Source organism: Hyperoodon ampullatus (assembly GCF_949752795.1).
Source record: "Hyperoodon ampullatus genome assembly, chromosome: 7".
In the NCBI taxonomy this organism is placed as follows: Eukaryota; Metazoa; Chordata; class Mammalia; order Artiodactyla; family Ziphiidae; genus Hyperoodon; species Hyperoodon ampullatus.
Window position 1 is genome coordinate 19,620,384 of NC_136920.1, and position 17,394 is coordinate 19,637,777.

General features: G+C 35.9%; 1 protein-coding gene across 1 annotated transcript in view; it reads right to left on the bottom strand.

The window, feature by feature from the left end:
• Positions 1-17,394, bottom strand: part of TTC17 (tetratricopeptide repeat domain 17) — a gene marked incomplete at its 5' end in the record, with an annotated part of 149,947 nt that overhangs the window by 113,334 nt on the left and 19,219 nt on the right. Inside the window, 1 exon segment of the mRNA XM_079709468.1 lies at positions 9,791-9,880. Within this exon segment, the coding sequence (XP_079565594.1) occupies positions 9,791-9,880 (90 nt within the window).

Below are 17,394 nucleotides of genomic sequence, written 5' to 3' on the forward strand. Positions count from 1 at the left end.
CTCATAAACTTACCAACATTTGGTTCTGTCCTACTTTTTTAAAAAATATTTTTAATTTTTTTATACAGCAGGTCCTTATTAGTCATCAATTTTATACACATCAGTATATACATGTCAATCCCAAACACCCAATTCAGCACACCACCAACATCACCCACCCACGGTTTTCACCCCTTGGTGTCCATACGTTTGTTCTCTACATCTGTGTCTCAACTGCCCTGCAAACTGGTTCATCTGTACCATTTTTCTAGGTTCCACATATATGCGTTAATATACGATATTTGTTTTTCTCTTTCTGACTTACTTCACTCTGTATGATAGTCTCTAGATCCATCCACGTCTCAACAAATGACTCAATTTCGTTTCTTTTTACAACTGAGTAATATTCCACTGTATATATGTACCACATCTTCTTTATCCATTCATCTGTCGATGGGCATTTAGGTTGCTTTCATGACCTGTCTATTGTAAATAGTGCTGCAAGGAACACTGGAGTGCATGTGTCTTTCTGATTTCTGGTTTTCTCTGGGTATATGCCCAGTAGTGGGATGGCTGGATCATATGGTAATTCTATTTTTAGTTTTTTAAAGAACCTCCATATTGTTCTCCATAGTGGCTGTATCAATTTACATTCCCACCAACAGTGCAAGAGGGTTCCCTTTTCTCCACATCCCCTCCAGCATTTCTCTTTGTAGATTTTCTGATGATGCCCATTCTAACTGGTGTGAGGTGATACCTCCTTTAGTTTTGATTTGCATTTCTCTAATTATTAGTGATGTTGAGCAGCTTTTCATGTGCTTCTTGGCCATCTGTATGTCTTCTTTGAAGAAATCTCTATTTAGGTCTTCTGTGCATTTTTTGATTGGGTTGTTTGTTTTTTTAATATTGAGCTGAATGAGCTGTTTATCTATTTTGGAGATTAATCCTTTGTCCACTGATTCATTTGCAAATATTTTCTCCCATTCTGAGGGTTCTCTTTTGGTCTTGTTTATGGTTTCCTTTCCTGTGCAAAGACTTTGAAGTTTCATTAGGTCCCAATTGTTTATTTTTGTTTTTATTGCCATTACTCTAGGAGGTGGATCAAGAAAGATCTTGCTGTGATTTATGTCAAAGAGTGTTCTTCCTATGTTTTCCTCTAAGAGGTTTATAGTGTCTGGTCTTACACTTAGGTCTTGAATCCATTTTGAGTTTATTTTTTTGTATGGTGTTAGGGAGTGTTCTAATTTCATTCTTTTACTTGTAGCTGTCCAGTTTTCCCAAAACCACTTACTGAAGAGACTGTCTTTTCTACACTGTATGCCTTCGCCTCCTTTGTCATAGATTAGTTGACCATAGGTGCGTGGGTTTATCTCTGTGCTTTCTATCTTGTTCCATTGATCTATGTTTCTGTTTTTGTGCCAATACCATATTGTCTTGATTACTGTAGCTTTGTTGTATAGTCTGAAGTCAGGAAGTCTGATTCCTCCAGCTCCGTTTTTTTCCCTCAAGACTGCTTTGGCTATTCGGGGTCTTTCGTGTCTCCATACAAATTTTAAGATGATTTGTTCTAGTTCTGTAAAAAATGCCACTGGTAGTTTGATGGGGATTGCATTGAATTTGTAGATTGCTTTGGGTAGTATAGTCATCTTCACAATATTGATTCTTCCAATCCAAGAACATGGTATATCTCTCCATCTGTTGGTATCATCCTAATTTCTTTCATCAGTGTCTTATAGTTTTCTGCATAGAGGTCTCTTGTCTCCCTAGGTAGGTTTATTCCTCACTATTTTAACCTCTTTCTTGCAATGGTAAATGGGAGTGTTTCCTTAATTTCTCTTTCAGATTTTTCATCATTAGTGTACAGGAAAGCAAGAGATTTCTGTGCATTAACTTTGAATCCTGCAACTTTACCAAATTCACTGATGAGCTCTAGTAGTTTTCTGGTGGCATCTTTAGGATTCCCTATGTATAGTATCATGTCATCTGCAAAGAGTGACACTTTTACTTCTTCTTTTCCAATTTGTATTCCTTTTATTTCTTTTTCTTGTCTGATTGCCGTGGCTAGGACTTCCAAGACTATGTTGAATAATTGCGGTGAGAATGGACATCCTTGTCTTGTTCCTGATCTTAGAGGAAATGCTTTCAGTTTTTCACCATTGAGAATGATGTTTGCTGTGGGTCTGTCGTATATGGCCTTTATTATGTTGAGGTAGGTTCCCTCTATGCCCACTTTCTGGAGCGTTTTTATCATAATCGGTGTTCAATTTTGTCCAAAGCTTTTTCTGCATCTATTCAGACAATCACATAGTTTTTATTCTTCTATTTGTTAATATGGTGTATCACATTGATTGATTTCCACATATTGAAGAATCCTTGCATCCCTGGAATAAATCCCACTTGATCATGGTGTATGATCCTTTTAATGTGTTGTTGGATTCTGTTTGCTAGTATTTTGTTGAGGACTTCTGCATCTATATTCATCAGTGATACTGGTCTTTAATTTTCTTTTTTTGTAGTATCTCTGTCTGGTTTTGGTATCAGGGTGATGGTGGCCTCAGAGAATGAGTTTGGGAGTGTTCCTTCCTCTGCAATTTTTTGGAAGAGTTTGAGAAGGATGGGTGTTAGGTCTTCTCTAAATGTTTGACAGAATTCACCTGTGAAGCCATTTGGTCCTGGATTTTTGTTTGTTGGAAGATTTGTAATCACAGTTCCAATTTCATTACTTGTGATTTCAATATCATTACTTGTGATTATTTTCTCTTTCTTCCTGGTTCAGTCTTGGAAGGCTATACCTTTCTAAGAATTTGTCCATTTCTTCCAGGTTGTCCATTTTATTGGCATAGAGTTGCTTTAGTAGTCTCTTAGGATGGTTTGTATTTCTGTGGTGTCTGTTGTAACTTCTCCTTTTTCATTGCTAATTTTATTGATTTGAGTCCTCTCCCTCTTTTTCTTGATGAGTCTGGCTAATGGCTTATCAATTTTGTTTATCTTCTCAAAGAACCAGCTTTTAGTTTTATTGATCTTTGCTATTGTTTTGTTTCTATTTCATTTATTTCTGCTTTGATCTATATGATTTCTTTCCTTCTGCTAACTTTGGGTTTTGTTTGTTCCTCTCTCTCTAGTTCCTTTAGGCATAAGGTTAGATTGTTTACTTGAGATTTTTGTTTCTTGAGGTAGGCTTGTGTAGCTATAAACTTCCCTCTTAGAATTGCTTTTGGTGCATCCCCTAGGTTTTGGATCATCGTGTTTTCACTGTCATTTGTCTCTAGGTATTTTTTGATTTCCTCTTTGATTTGTGCCGTGATCTCTTGGTTATTAAGTAACGTATTGTTTAGCCTCCATGTGTTTTGTGTTTTTTACGTTTTTTTCCATGTAATTCATTTCCCTGTAATCTCATAGCGTTGTGGTCAGAAAAGATGCTTGATATGATTTCAATTTTGTTAAATTTACTGAGGCTTGATTTGTGCCTGAAGATGTGATCTATCCTGGAGAATGTTCCATGTGTCCTTGAGAAGAAAGTGTAATCTGATGTTTTTGGATAGAATGTCCTATAAATATCAATTAAATGTATCTGGTCTATTGTGTCATTTAAAGCTTCTGTTTCCTTATTTATTTTCATTTTGGATGATCTGTCCATTGGTGTAAGTGAGGTGTTAAAGTCCCCCACTATTATTGTGTTACTGTCGATTTCCTCTTTTAGAGCTGTTAGCAGTTGCCTTATGTATTGAGGTGCTCCTATGTTGGATGCATATATATTTATAATTGTTATATCTTCTTCTTGGATTGATCCCTTGATCATTATGTAGTGTCCTTCCTTGTCTCTTGTAACATTCTTTATTTTAAAGTCTATTTTATCTGATATGAGTATTGCTACTCCAGCTTTCTTTTGATTTCCATTTGCATGGAATATTTTTTTCCATCCCCTCACTTTCAGTCTGTATGTGTCCCTAGGTCTGAAATGGGTATCTTGTAGACAGTATATATATGGGTCTTGTTTTTGTATCCGTTCAGCGAGCCTGTGTCTTTTGATTGGAGCATTTAATCCATTCACGTTTAAGGTAATTATCGATATGCATGTTCCTATGACCATTTTCTTAATTGTTTTGGGTTTGTTTTTGTGGGTCCTTTTCTTCTCGTGTTTCCCACTTAGAGAAGTCCTTTAGCATTTGTTGTTGAGCTGGTTTGGTGGTGCTGAATTCTCTTAGCTTTTGCTTGTCTGTAAAGCTTCTTATTTCTCCATCGAATCTGAATGAGATCCTTGCTGGGTAGAGTAACCTTGGTTGTAGTTTCTTCCCTTTCATCACTTTAAGTATATTGTGCCACTCCCTTCTGGCTTGTAGACTTTCTGCTGAGAAATCCGCTGTTAAGCTTATTGGAGTTCCCTTGTACGTTATTTTGTTTTTGCTTTGCTGCTTTCAATAATTTCTTCTTTGTTTTGCCAATTTTATTACTATGTGTCTCGGTGTTTTTCTCCTTGGGTTTATCCTGTATGGGACTCACTGCACTTCCTGCACTTGGGTGGCTATTTCCTTTTCCATATTAGGGAAGTTTTTGACTGTAATCTCTTCAAATATTTTCTCTGGTCCTTTCTCTCTCTCTTCTCCTCCTGGGACCCCTATAATGCGAATGTTGTTGTGTTTAATGTTGTCCCAGAGGTCTCTTAGGCTGTCTTCATTTCTTTTCATTCTTTTTTCTTTATTCTGTTCTGCAGCAATGAATTCCACCATTTTGTCTTCCAGATCACTTATCCGTTCTTCTGCCTCAGTTATTCTGCTATTGATTCCTTCTAGTGTAGTTTTCATTTCAGATATTGTATTTTTCATCTCTGTTTGTTTGTTCTTTAATTCTTCTAGGTCTTTGTTAAACATTTCTTGCATCTTCTCACTTTGCCTCCATTCTTTTTCCGAGGTCCTGGGTCATCTTCACTATCATTATTCTGAATTCTTTTTCTAGAAGGTTGCCTATCTCCACTCCTTTTAGTTGTTTTTCTCGGGTTTTATCTTGTTCCTTCATTTGGTACATAGCCCTGTGCCTTTTCATCTTGTCCGTCTGTGAATGTGGTTTTTGTTCCACAGGCTGCAGGACTGTAGTTCTTCTTGCTTCTGCTGTCTGTCCTGTGTGTCCTACTTTTTAATTTATGTCAATCTCATGGGTATGAAATGTTATCTTGTTATAATTATTGGGGTAGACTGTATTATTATTAACAAATTTGTGCCCCTCCTTACAAGAGAATTCTACATCATCACTGTTCTGCTGGACTCCAATGTGACCAATATTATTTCCTTTGGTCGATGTAACATGAGAAGCGTCATATCAGCCTTCTAGAGGGAAGCATTTTTAGAGCCAGTGTATGCTTCACCATGTTCTTTCTTTTCCCTCAGGTAGTGAGAATGGCAATATCCAGGCTGTTGTAGGTATATTTCTCATATGTACTATACAGCTAAACTAAATAAGAAATCCAATCTGATATTCCACGTTTTAATCAGTTTGTTTAATCTGTTTATATTTATTGTGATTGCTGATCTTATGGATTTATTTCAACCAGATTATTTTGGGTTTTCTGTTTATCTTACTTTTTCTTTGCTGCTTTTTTCTCGTTTCCTGCCTGATACACTTTTTTTTTTTTTTCTTTTTTTGCAGTAGGCGGGCCTCTCACTGCTGTGGCCTCTCCCGTTGCAGAGCACAGGCTCTGGATGCGCAGGCTCAGTGGCCATGGCTCACGGGCCTAGCCACTCCACGGTATGTGGGATCTTCCTGGACCAGGGCATGAACCCGTGTCCCCTGCATCAGCAGGCGGACTCTCAACCACTGCACCACCAGGGAAGCCCCTGATACACTTTTGATACACTTTCTACATTCCCTCCCCTCCCCCTGTATCTTCTCTTTGTTTGTAGGTTTGAAAACTATAGATTGCATTTCTATTATTTTGGTTACTGTCCTTACTCTTCTTTTGGTTAAGTTTTTCATCAGTAAATATTTCAGTATGATTCTGAAAGATTCTCTTTTTTAAAAGATAATACCACAACACCATTATCACATGCAAAAAATAGTAATTCCTTAATATTACGTATCCAGTCTGTGTTCATTCCCAACTGTTTCTTCCCTCTATTTTAAAATACAATTTGTTTGAGTCAAAATTCAGTAAGGTCTACACACACTGCAATTGGTTGATTTGTCTTTTAAGTCTCTTTTAATCTTCCGGTTCCCCCTCTATTTCCTGTTTTTTAAGCCCTGTAATTTATTTGAGAAAGAAATTGGGTTACTTATCCTGTAGAGTTTATTACTCTACAAGATTTTACTGACTGCATCCCACAGGTTTAACATGTTCCTCTGTCCTCTGTATTTCCTGAATACTGACACCAGGATCCAGGGGTTCTTAACTTTTTCATGTCATGGACTTCTTTGGCAGTCTGACGAAGCCTACAAACCCTTTCTTAGAATAATCTTTTAAATACACAGAATATATAAAATGACAAAAGAAACCAATTATAGTGAAAAGCAAATTATACTGTGGTTTGATTAGGTTTATATTTCTTTTGGCAAGACTTCTGAAAGATGGCGATATTCCTAAATTTTTAATATGTATACCTATACATTTTCCAACAGGATTTTAATTTATTCAGTTATTTTTGCATCCTGAACATAACAGAAGAGTTAACATGCTTTAACTAATCATTGAGCATGCCCCAACCCACCTACAGACTGGTAATTTTATTTAGTTTTATCTTTTAAACACAGAAAATAAATAAATAAATTTAGCAACTTTTTCATCAATGTTTTTACTCACCATTACACATCCTATGCACTTCCACTGGATTTACTTTTCTTCTTGCAGAAGTACATCTTTAATTATTTTTTAAGTGAGGGTCTGTGGTTAGTAAACTGTCTGTGTATGTCAGAAAACTGCTTTGTCCTCACTCTTGAATGATGGTTTAAGAGAATATAAAATATTATATTTAAAAGAATACAAAATTCTAGACTTAACACTTTGATGCTATTCCTCCACTGTCTTCTAGTATCTAAGAAGTCATCCAGTAGTCACTACTTTGTAGATAAACTGTATTACTTAGTCTCATGGCTTTATGTCTATGTCAATGCATAACAAATTTATCTCTCTAGCTCAGACCTTTACCTAGAAGTCCACACTAGAAGAACCAACTCCTCACTCAGCGTCTCCACTTAGATGCCTAATAGGTATCTCAAACTTAATATACCAAAGCTAAACTCCTCCCCAGTCTACACCTCCTTCAGTGTTCTATATCTCAGCTAATACCAACTCCATCCAACATCAATCGCTCAGGTCAAAAATCTTGGAATCATCCTTCACCCCCTCTCCCTATCTGTCTGTCTCTTCCCAACTACTCCATGATCATCTGTGTCTAGCAGTTTTGTAGTTGCTTCCAGGTTCTATCCAGACCCCAGGCCCAAAATCACATCACATAATTTTAGTTTAGAGTTTCTACTCCAAAGTAATATTCTACCCTGAAATGGTGTTCAGTAAATTGAAGATGCAATTATTGAACCACTGGATGGTTTGTTTTGTTTTTTGGTCATTAGGTTTTGTTTTTTCTTCCTGCTTTTTTTTTTTTCTTCTTCCACCAGACTCTTTTCAAGCTCCATCCTAGTCTTAGAGCAGTAGTGAATTTGGTTATCTTCCTTTATCTTGCACAAAATATTGTCATCTCCTTTATTCCATAGAAATGAACAACCAGACACCAGAGCCTGTTCCTGGCCTCTAAGACCAGCAGGTTTTCAGTTTCAGCTACATTCTCAACTTAGTGTTTTGTTCCATTTCTGGTCTATGGAGATATTTATGCTGTGTTTAGGCCTGACTATATTTTATTTTGATTTCTGTTTTGTTTTTTATCTGTCATTGTTATGTATATGAAGCAGAAGTAAAAACTAAGTACTAAGTATAGACTCATTACACTACCTTCACCAAAATTGGTGGAGTCAATATTTTTCATTTGCATTTTCAATGACTTGGTAAATGGCATTTTCCCCCTACACATCCTCTAATTTAAGTCTCCTTTCTTTATATTAAATAATACTGCCACTTAGAGAGATAACAATAAACATATATAATGGTGTCTATGCATCTGAAAATAAAAACTACTTTCTGCACCACTGCATCTTTCTGAACACTGTGTTGAAGCTTCCAAGCATGAAGCCCAATAAATATATCTATTGTCTTTTTCCTAGTATTCATAAAAATCAATAAATATATCTATTGTCTTTTTCCTAGTATTCATAAAAATCAACATTTCCAAATTTGTAAGTGACAAAACTGGTAGGAACAAGGTGAGATACTATTTAAAAAATGGTGAGATGTTCAAGTTTTATAAATATTCCTGAAGTGCTACTACCTATACACAGCTGGTTAGTATGTGCTAAAAGCTCCTCCTTCTTAATTTACAGAAATTTAAAAAATATACAATTATAACTACTGCTGTTGATAGATGTACCAGTTTGAATTTATATAAGTGAAATTCAGAACTTTTACATTAACTATAAAATGAATGACTACCTGGCTTTACCTTTGGTTTAAGCCAGGAGATAAGGTGTTTGCCTCTGGTTCTGCCCTAACTTGTTTTGTGAAAATCAGGCAATTCACTGTCTTTAGGTCTAATTGTTTCCTTGCTTCTAAAATGAGGATGACCTTTATGATTCCTTCTAGCACTCAAAGACTCTGACTCTTATCATTTCCAATAATTTTCTAAATCTTATTTTGCAAATTGGGTTACTTTTTCTGCAACTTAACGTTTCCTTAAAATTTGGATTCAATTTACACTGTAACTTTTAAGAACAGGTTTTATGAGAGAAAAAAGAAACTATTTTTTAAATAGTTAATACTCTTTGCTACTATGAAAAATCAGTTTATGAAAATCAGTGATAGAAACAAAAAGGTCAGATTTTATTAGCACTAATAAATATCAAGTTTTCAAGGTGTGGGAAAAGAATTTGAAAAAGAACAGCTATATGTATATATATAACTGAATCACCTGAAACTAACACAACATTGTTAATCAACTATACTCCAATATAAAATAAAAATGAAAAAAAAAGTTTTCAAGATGCAGAGTGATGAATGCTTTTCACCTCAATCATAAGAACACAAAATACCAAGACCCTAGTTTTTACTAGCTGGGAATTAACAAAATTATATTTTTATGAGGTATTCAAACCATTCTTCCTTTCGATATTTTACCCAAATTCTCCTTCCAAGAATATCCTGAGATAATGCCTTTTCATACTTGATGGAAAAATTTATACATGGAAACTTTGTTCAAGGATATAGTGAGTCAAGAATGAGGCATAAAAGAGAAAAACAAATATCATATATTAACACATACATGTGGAATCTAGAAAAATGGTACAGATGAACCGGTTTACAAGGAAGAAATAGAGACAGATGTAGAGAACATATGGACACCAAGGGGGGAAAGTGGGGCAGGGGGGTTGTTGGTGGTGGGATGAACTGGGCGATTGGGATTGACATGTATACATTAATATGTATAAAATAGATAACTAATAAGAACCTGCTGTATTAAAAAAATAAACAAAAAGTAATCATAAAAAAATAAAACAGAAACAAAAACGAGACATGAAACCCAGGCTCTGGTAGTCTGTTTCTCTTACTATTGCTCAAAAGGCATTCTGATTTAGAAAAAAAAAAAAAAAGGACAATCTAAAAGTTGACTATTCCTGTAAAAGTCAGAAGATTTAAGAAATGCTTTACTTATTCTTTGAACACAACACCTCCTGTGAAATGCAACAAGTATCAGCTGCATATCACGTCCAGTTGCCTCACCTCCAGTTCTTTGAGGTAGTTAACTGTTGTTTCTTGTCTCATTAATATCACTAAGTCATGGGGATGCTTCAAGTTCATAGGTGAATCCACCTGCAAGCAAGCAAACAATAGATAAATAAAGCTCAGATTTCATTAACGTTTGTTTGGATATGCCTTAAATTATTGTCCAATCACCATTATAATCGGTGTTAGGTGCTCAGTAAACTTAAGGGGTATTTCAAAAGTGATCACATGTAAATTTCGGCAAACAGAATGAGAGGTTCAATAGCTGTCCCTTGAACTCCAACTTGAAAGAGCAAGCTTTCAAAGTGAATATTCTGACTAGTCATGTAAGAAATATTCAAGAAGAGAAGTATTTGGAAATGAATGATAAAGTAAATTCCTTAAAATATATTTTATACCTATACTAATAAAAATAGATTGCTTTGTCTTGATAGCACATTCCATATCTGAACAGGTCTGGTAGCAATAAAAGGAAAAATACAAAAAGCATCTATTTTTGCAGTCTATTTGCAGAAGCCATAAATCAGAGATAATATAAAATAACCTTGAGACTTAGTTTACAATTCTTGTTTCTGAATCATAAACAAGCAACTATGTTGCTGAATATGTAGGAAAAATGAACCCTCATATGGTGGTAGCAGGCTTATAAACTTATTATTTGGAGGGTTCTTTGACAACATATATCAAAATTTTAAAAGTACATACCCTTTGATCTAGGAATATAAATTCTAGGAAACTATCCTATAGGCATTCTTTAAACAAGTGGGCAAGGATGCTCACTATATTACCTTTAGCTGAAAAAAACAAACAGAAGACCCAACAAACCTAAGTCCAGCAATGAGGGAACAGGGAAAGCCACTGTCCAGTGGAATGGGATACAGAAAAATGAGATCTACTATCATGGAAAGATGTTCACAATGTATAATTAACTAAAAGTAATGAAGAATAATGAGTATGCTATACTTTTTTTTAAGAAATTACATTTATATAGATATAGATGTATACATGTCTGTATATGCACAAAACTGAGATGGTTTACAGTGATTTCTTTTGGGAAGCAGGATTAAGAAGAGAGGTACATTCGTATCTTTTACTTTATACACTTGTATATATATATATATATTTTTTTTTTTTTTTTTTGCGGTACGTGGGCCTCTCACTGTTGTGGCCTCTCGCATTGCGGAGCACAGGCTCCGGACGCGCAGGCTCAGCGGCCATGGCCCACGGGCCCAGCCGCTCCGCGGCACATGGGATCCTCCCGGACCGGAACATGAACCCGTGTCCCCTGCATCGGCAGGCGGACTCTCAACCACTGCACCACCAGGGAAGCCCTATACACTTGTATGTTTTTAAATGGTCTATAATACACACATAATATGTTTATAATAAGGAAAAAACAATACATACACACACACCGGGTTTTTTGAATTTCAAGAAAATCTAAGACAGTGGCCTTGGAGTCTAAGAGATGAAATGAAGTTCCTGCTATCCCTTAGTGTTAGACTGTCAAATTATAAACTAGCTCTTCAGGAAGTTCTACTTTGAGAAGAAACTACTGGGTTGGCCAAAAAGTTCATTCGGGTTTTTCCATAACATCTCTAAGAATCTTTCTATAATCTCTAAGATCTTGACATCAGCTAAATTAATTTTAGAACTAGCTTTTTAAGTGCAGAAGATAGCCTTGCTTAGGCCTTGGTGAATGCAAGTCTATTAAAAAAAAATTTAAAAAGAGGGAATGGGAATTCCCTGATGGTCCAGTGGTTAGGACTTGGTGCTTTCACTTCCAGGGTTTGGGTTCAATCCCTGGTTGGGGAACTAAGATCCCACAAGCTGTGTGGAATGGCCAAGAGAATAAATAAATAAATATTTAAAAAGAGGGAATAAAAACAACATGAAATAAGTTCAATGGTTGCTTTAATAATATGCACAACAACACTGGGTGATGTTGGGTGACTGCATATAAAACTCATCTGCCTTTTCTCATTCTACCATCTCAGAGATGCCACAGGAAAAAGAGATGCTAGTCTGGACTAACTTCCACTCATACTTTCATTGCAACTGTCTGAACTACATAATCATCATTATGCAGTTATGGATAATTATAATCTCCCGTGGTCTCTCTTTTATGACAAAATCCCTTCAGTGCTTCCCCTGGCTTTCCTACAATACTGGAATTAACATTAAAACTAGAGTCTGAATTTAAAAGGCACTAAAAATATAATAGCAAGGCCTATACTTGACCACCTGAGCTGTGAATCTCCTCTATCACACAATCAAACATGGCAAAGGCCTACAAGCAAAACGCTAGGTGTTTCTCAATGAGGTGTGGAAGCTTTGGCTTCTCTTTTCATTGTATCTCAGACATCGAGAGGTAGTGATTTAATACATCTCTCTATATTTATTTATTTATTTATTTATTTTTGTGGTACGTGGGCCTCACCGTTGTGGCCTCTCCCGTTGCAGAGCACAGGCTCCGGATGCGCAGGCTCTGCGGCCGTGGCTCACGGGCCTAGCTGCTCCGCAGCATGTGGGATCTTCCCAGACCGGGGCACGAACCCGTGTCCCCTGCATCGGCAGGTGGACTCTCAACCACTGCACCACAAGGTAAGCCCCATCTCTCTATATTTAAATGAGGTTTTCACAAAAAAATTGGGGGAGGGAGAAGGGATGTGGGAGTATGACATTCCCATTCCAAAATACCCAACCAGTCTGACTACCTGACATTTCGAGAACTGCAAGAGGAATGACAGAATGAGACAAATGAAGATTTACATTAGAGAAATACTTAAAGTATAATCTTAACTTTAGATTAAAAAGATACTACATAACCAGCAGGGGTCTGGCCAATATTCAATTGTGAGAAAATACTTTTCATTTCCTTGAAGCATTTAGTTCAACAAAGTTACAGTAGCTAGAGAAGGTATAAAGATAAAATTATTAGCAGAAGGAAGGGATTCCACTGACAGTTTGACAACTGTGTTTCCCTTTTTGACTTGGCAGTAAATGGCATGGATCTCTGCCAGATTAGGGTTGGTTACAGAAGATTTATAGCCTGACACATATTTTTATTGAGGTACTTTCAAGTTCTTAAATTTCAAGACTTTATGCTAATTATCTTTGGCAAATGCCAATCAGTTTGAATTTCTCTCCTTTCAAATACCTCTCCTCCTTAGAAGATTACGAAAGATGTCTGACATGTCTGCTAAGATGTTTGACAACTCTGTAAATACTACAACATCCATTCAACTAATAAAAATTTATTAAGCCTCTATGAACCAGGCACACTAGGAGTCCATATCTGGAGTGTATGTACACCTATTTTATATAAAATGTGAGAAGGAATGGTAATATCCCTTCAAAACCTTTAGCATTTAGAAGTGGCTGCTATAAGCCCAAGGGCAAAGAGTGATAGAAATTACAGAGAGGTAGGTTAAAAATGACATAATGCATACACAAGATCTCAAAGCACTTTATGGCTTTTTCACAAAGAACAAACTTCCACTGCTGCACAGCACAATAAATGGTGCGTATAATGATCTGAATAAAAAAGAAAAACTGAAATTATTTTCAATTTTCTGTACTTAAGGTGAGAAAGCATGAAATACATTTTAGAGCAAAATTTAAACTGCAGGGAAAAACTGACCATTTATTTGGAAATTAGCTATAATGGAATTCAACTATTCAAAACGATTCATTTTCTTAAGACTTCCAGGTAAACAAAGTTTCACTGTTACTATAGCAATTTATTTTAATAAAGAAAATGACAAATTATGTAAGACAATTCAATTTTATTTTCCTTTTAATATATTATATAAGCACATGTACCCAACTGTATATAACAACAGTAAATATCTTACTCATATAAAGTTCATTTTCATATGCTGTCATCTCTAACCAAGATATTGGTAATTCCTGCACTTCTAATCTGGAGTTCTACCTCTGTGAATTCAGTAAAATCACATGTAATGGATGGAAATGTTACTATATAAAGGTAATGACTTCACTGCCAAGTTAAACGAAGGGTGAACAAATTAAATTTAAAAAACCAATCTAGGGAATTCCCCGGCAGTCCAGAGGTTAAGACTCTGTGCTTTCATTGCCGAGGGCGTGGGTTCGATCCCTGATCAGGGAACTAACATCCCTCAAGCCACGCGGTGCGGCCAAAAAAACCCCACCAAATCTAAAATAATCAATCTAACGAAATAGACATTTTTGAGTTCTACAAAACCAATCACTTTCCACTGGTCCTTCACGATAAGAAACTGAACTTTTCTATTGTAACATTAGTTCTACCCTTCATATGCAACTTATTCTTCACATATGATGAATATTTTTATCTGTTATTTTTAAAAAATGGTATTCAAATGAGTACATGAAATCACTGTTAATGGGGAACTCACTCTATTCCCACCAGCAGTTTGAAACTGATTAATGAAATCTTATATTATGCAATAATCATTGAAAAAGAATTTCCCTTAGGTTAAAAATGGGATGGAATATTTAAACCTTTTATTCAGAGTTTTAGATTATTTAAATATTGAGACAATTATATGGAAACCATAAATAAAAATATTCAAAGCAACCAAGATTTCACCTCTACCTTAAATGACCCCACTTAGTATTTACAGTTTTTCCTATCCAGTACCTGCAATCTCCTTCTTGTGGCAAAATACCTGCTTTGCTCAGCTGGAAGCATCCTTCCCCACATGAGAAGCCTGATCAGTGGATTCCTTCCCCTTGGTATCCTGGTGATTATTTCTGAGAAGGGACATTAACCAAGTAGTTAGCTTATACTAAAGAGTCCCTAATCCAGAACTTTTGTTTGAGCTATGGCGGAATAGCCATCTTGTATCCCCAGTGGGCCTGAGAATGGGGTTAAAGAAGTAAACAAATGAAGACAGAGAAAAACCTAATCTGGTTATACAGTATGAGCCCTGGATCAACCTGTGTCTGAAGCACTTAGAATTTGTCCAGAGGGGAGGAGCAGCGCCTGGACCCTACATTCGATGAGCGCCCTCCAAGGAAACCTACACAACCTACTGAACCAACCTTAGCCACTGGGGACAGACATCAAAAACAACGGAAACTACAAACCTGCATCCTGTGAAAAGAATACCCCAAACACAGTAAGATAAGCGAAATGAAAAGACAGAAAAGCACACAGCAGATGAAGGAGCAAGGTAAAAATCCATCAGACCTAACAAATGAAGAGGAAATAGGCAGTCTACCTGAAAAAGAATTCAGAAATATGATAGTAAAGATGATCCAAAATCTTGGAAATAGAATAGAGAAAATGCAAGAAACATTTAACAAGGACCTAGGAGAACTAAAGAGGAAACAAGCAATGATGAACAACACAATAAATGAAATTAAAAATACTCTAGAAGGGATCAATAGCAGAATAACTGAGGCAGAAGAAAGGATAAGTGACCTGGAAGATAAAATAGTGGAAATAACTACTGCAGAGCAGAATAAAGAAAAAAGAATGAAAAGAACTGAGGACAGTGTCAGAGACGTCTGGGACAACATTAAACACATCAACATTCAAATTATAGGGGTCCCCGTAGAAGACAAAAAAAAAGGGACTGAGAAAATATTTGAAGAGATTATAGTTGAAAATTTCCCTAATATGGGAAAGGAAATAGTTAATCCAGTCCAGGAAGCACAGAGAGTCGCATACATGATAAATCCAAGGAGAAATACACCAAGACACATATTAATCAAACTATCAAAAATTAAATACAAAGAAAACATATTAAAAGCAGCAAGGGAAAAACAACAAATAACACACAAGAGAATCCCCATAAGGTTAACAGCTGATCTTTCAGCAGAAACTCTGCAAGCCACAAGGAAGTGGCAGGACATATTTAAAGTGATGAAAATGAAAAACCTACAGCCAAGATTACTCTACCCAGCAAGGATCTCATTCAGATTTGATGGAGAAATTAAAACCTTTACAGACTAACAAAAGCTGAGAGAGTTCAGCACCACCAAACCAGCTTTACAACAAATGCTAAAGGATCTTCTCTAGGCAAGAAACACAAGAGAAGGAAAAGACCTACAATAACAAACCCAAAACAATTAAGAAAATGGGAATAGAAACATACATATCGATAATTACCTTAAATGTAAATGGATTAAATGCTCCCACCAAAAAACACAAACTGGTTGGATGGATACAAAAACAAGACCCGTATATATGCTATCTACAGGAAACCCACTTCAGACCTAGAGACATATACAGACTGAAAGTGAGGGGATGGAAAACAGATATTCCATGCAAATGGAAACCAAAAGAAAGCTGGAGTAGCAATTCTCATATCAGACAAAATAGACTTTAAAATAAAGACTATTACAAGAGACAAAGAAGAACACTACATAATGATCAAGGGATCGATCCAAGAAGATATAACAATTGTAAATATTTATGCACCCAACATAGGAGCACCTCAATACATAAGGCAAATACTAACAGCCATAAAAGGGGAAATCGACAGTAACACAATCATAGTAGGGGACTTTAACACCCTACTTTCACCAATGGACAGATCATCCAAAATGAAAATAAATAAGGAAACACAAGCTTTAAATGATACATTAAACAAGATGGACTTAATTCATATTTATAGGACATTTCATCCAAAAGCAACAGAATACACATTTTTCTCAAGTGCTCATGGAACATTCTCCAGGATAGATCATATCTTGGGTCACAAATCTAGCCTTGGTAAATTTAAGAAAACTGAAATCGTATCAAATATCTTTTCCGACCACAACACTATGAGACTAGATATCAATTACAGGAAAAGATCTGTAAAAAATACAAACACATGGAGGCTAAACAATACACTACTTAATAGCAAAGTGATCACTGAAGAAATCAAAAAGGAAATCAAAAAATACCTAGAAACAAATAACAGTGGAGACACGACGACCCAAAACCTATGGGATGCAGTTCTAAGAAGGAAGTTTATAGCAATACAATCCTACCTTAAGAAACAGGAAACATCTCAAATAAACAACCTAACCATACACCTAAAGCAGTTAGAGAAAGAAAAACAAAAACACCCCAAAGTTAGCAGAAGGAAAGAAATCATAAAGATCAGATCAGAAATAAATGAAAAAGAAATGAAGGAAACAATAGCAAAGATCAATAAAACTGAATGCTGGTTCTTTGAGAAGATAAACAAAATTGATGAACCATTAGCCAGACTCATCAAGAAAAAAAGGGAGAAGACTCAAATCAATAGAATTAGAAATGAAAAAGGAGAACTAACAACTGACACTGTAGAAATACAAAAGATCATGAGAGATTACTACAAGCAACTCTGTGCCAATAAAATGGACAACCTGGAAGAAAGGGACAAATGCTTAGAAATGCACAACCTGCCAAGACTGACTCAGGAAGAAATAGCAAATATGAATAGACCAATCACAAGCACTGAAATTGAAACTGTGATTAAAAATCTTCCAACAAACAAAAGCCCAGGACCAGATGGCTTCACAGGTGAATTCTATCAAACATTTAGAGAAGAGCTAACACCTATCCTTCTCAAATTCTTCCAAAATAGAGCAGAGGGAGGAACACTCCCAAACTCATT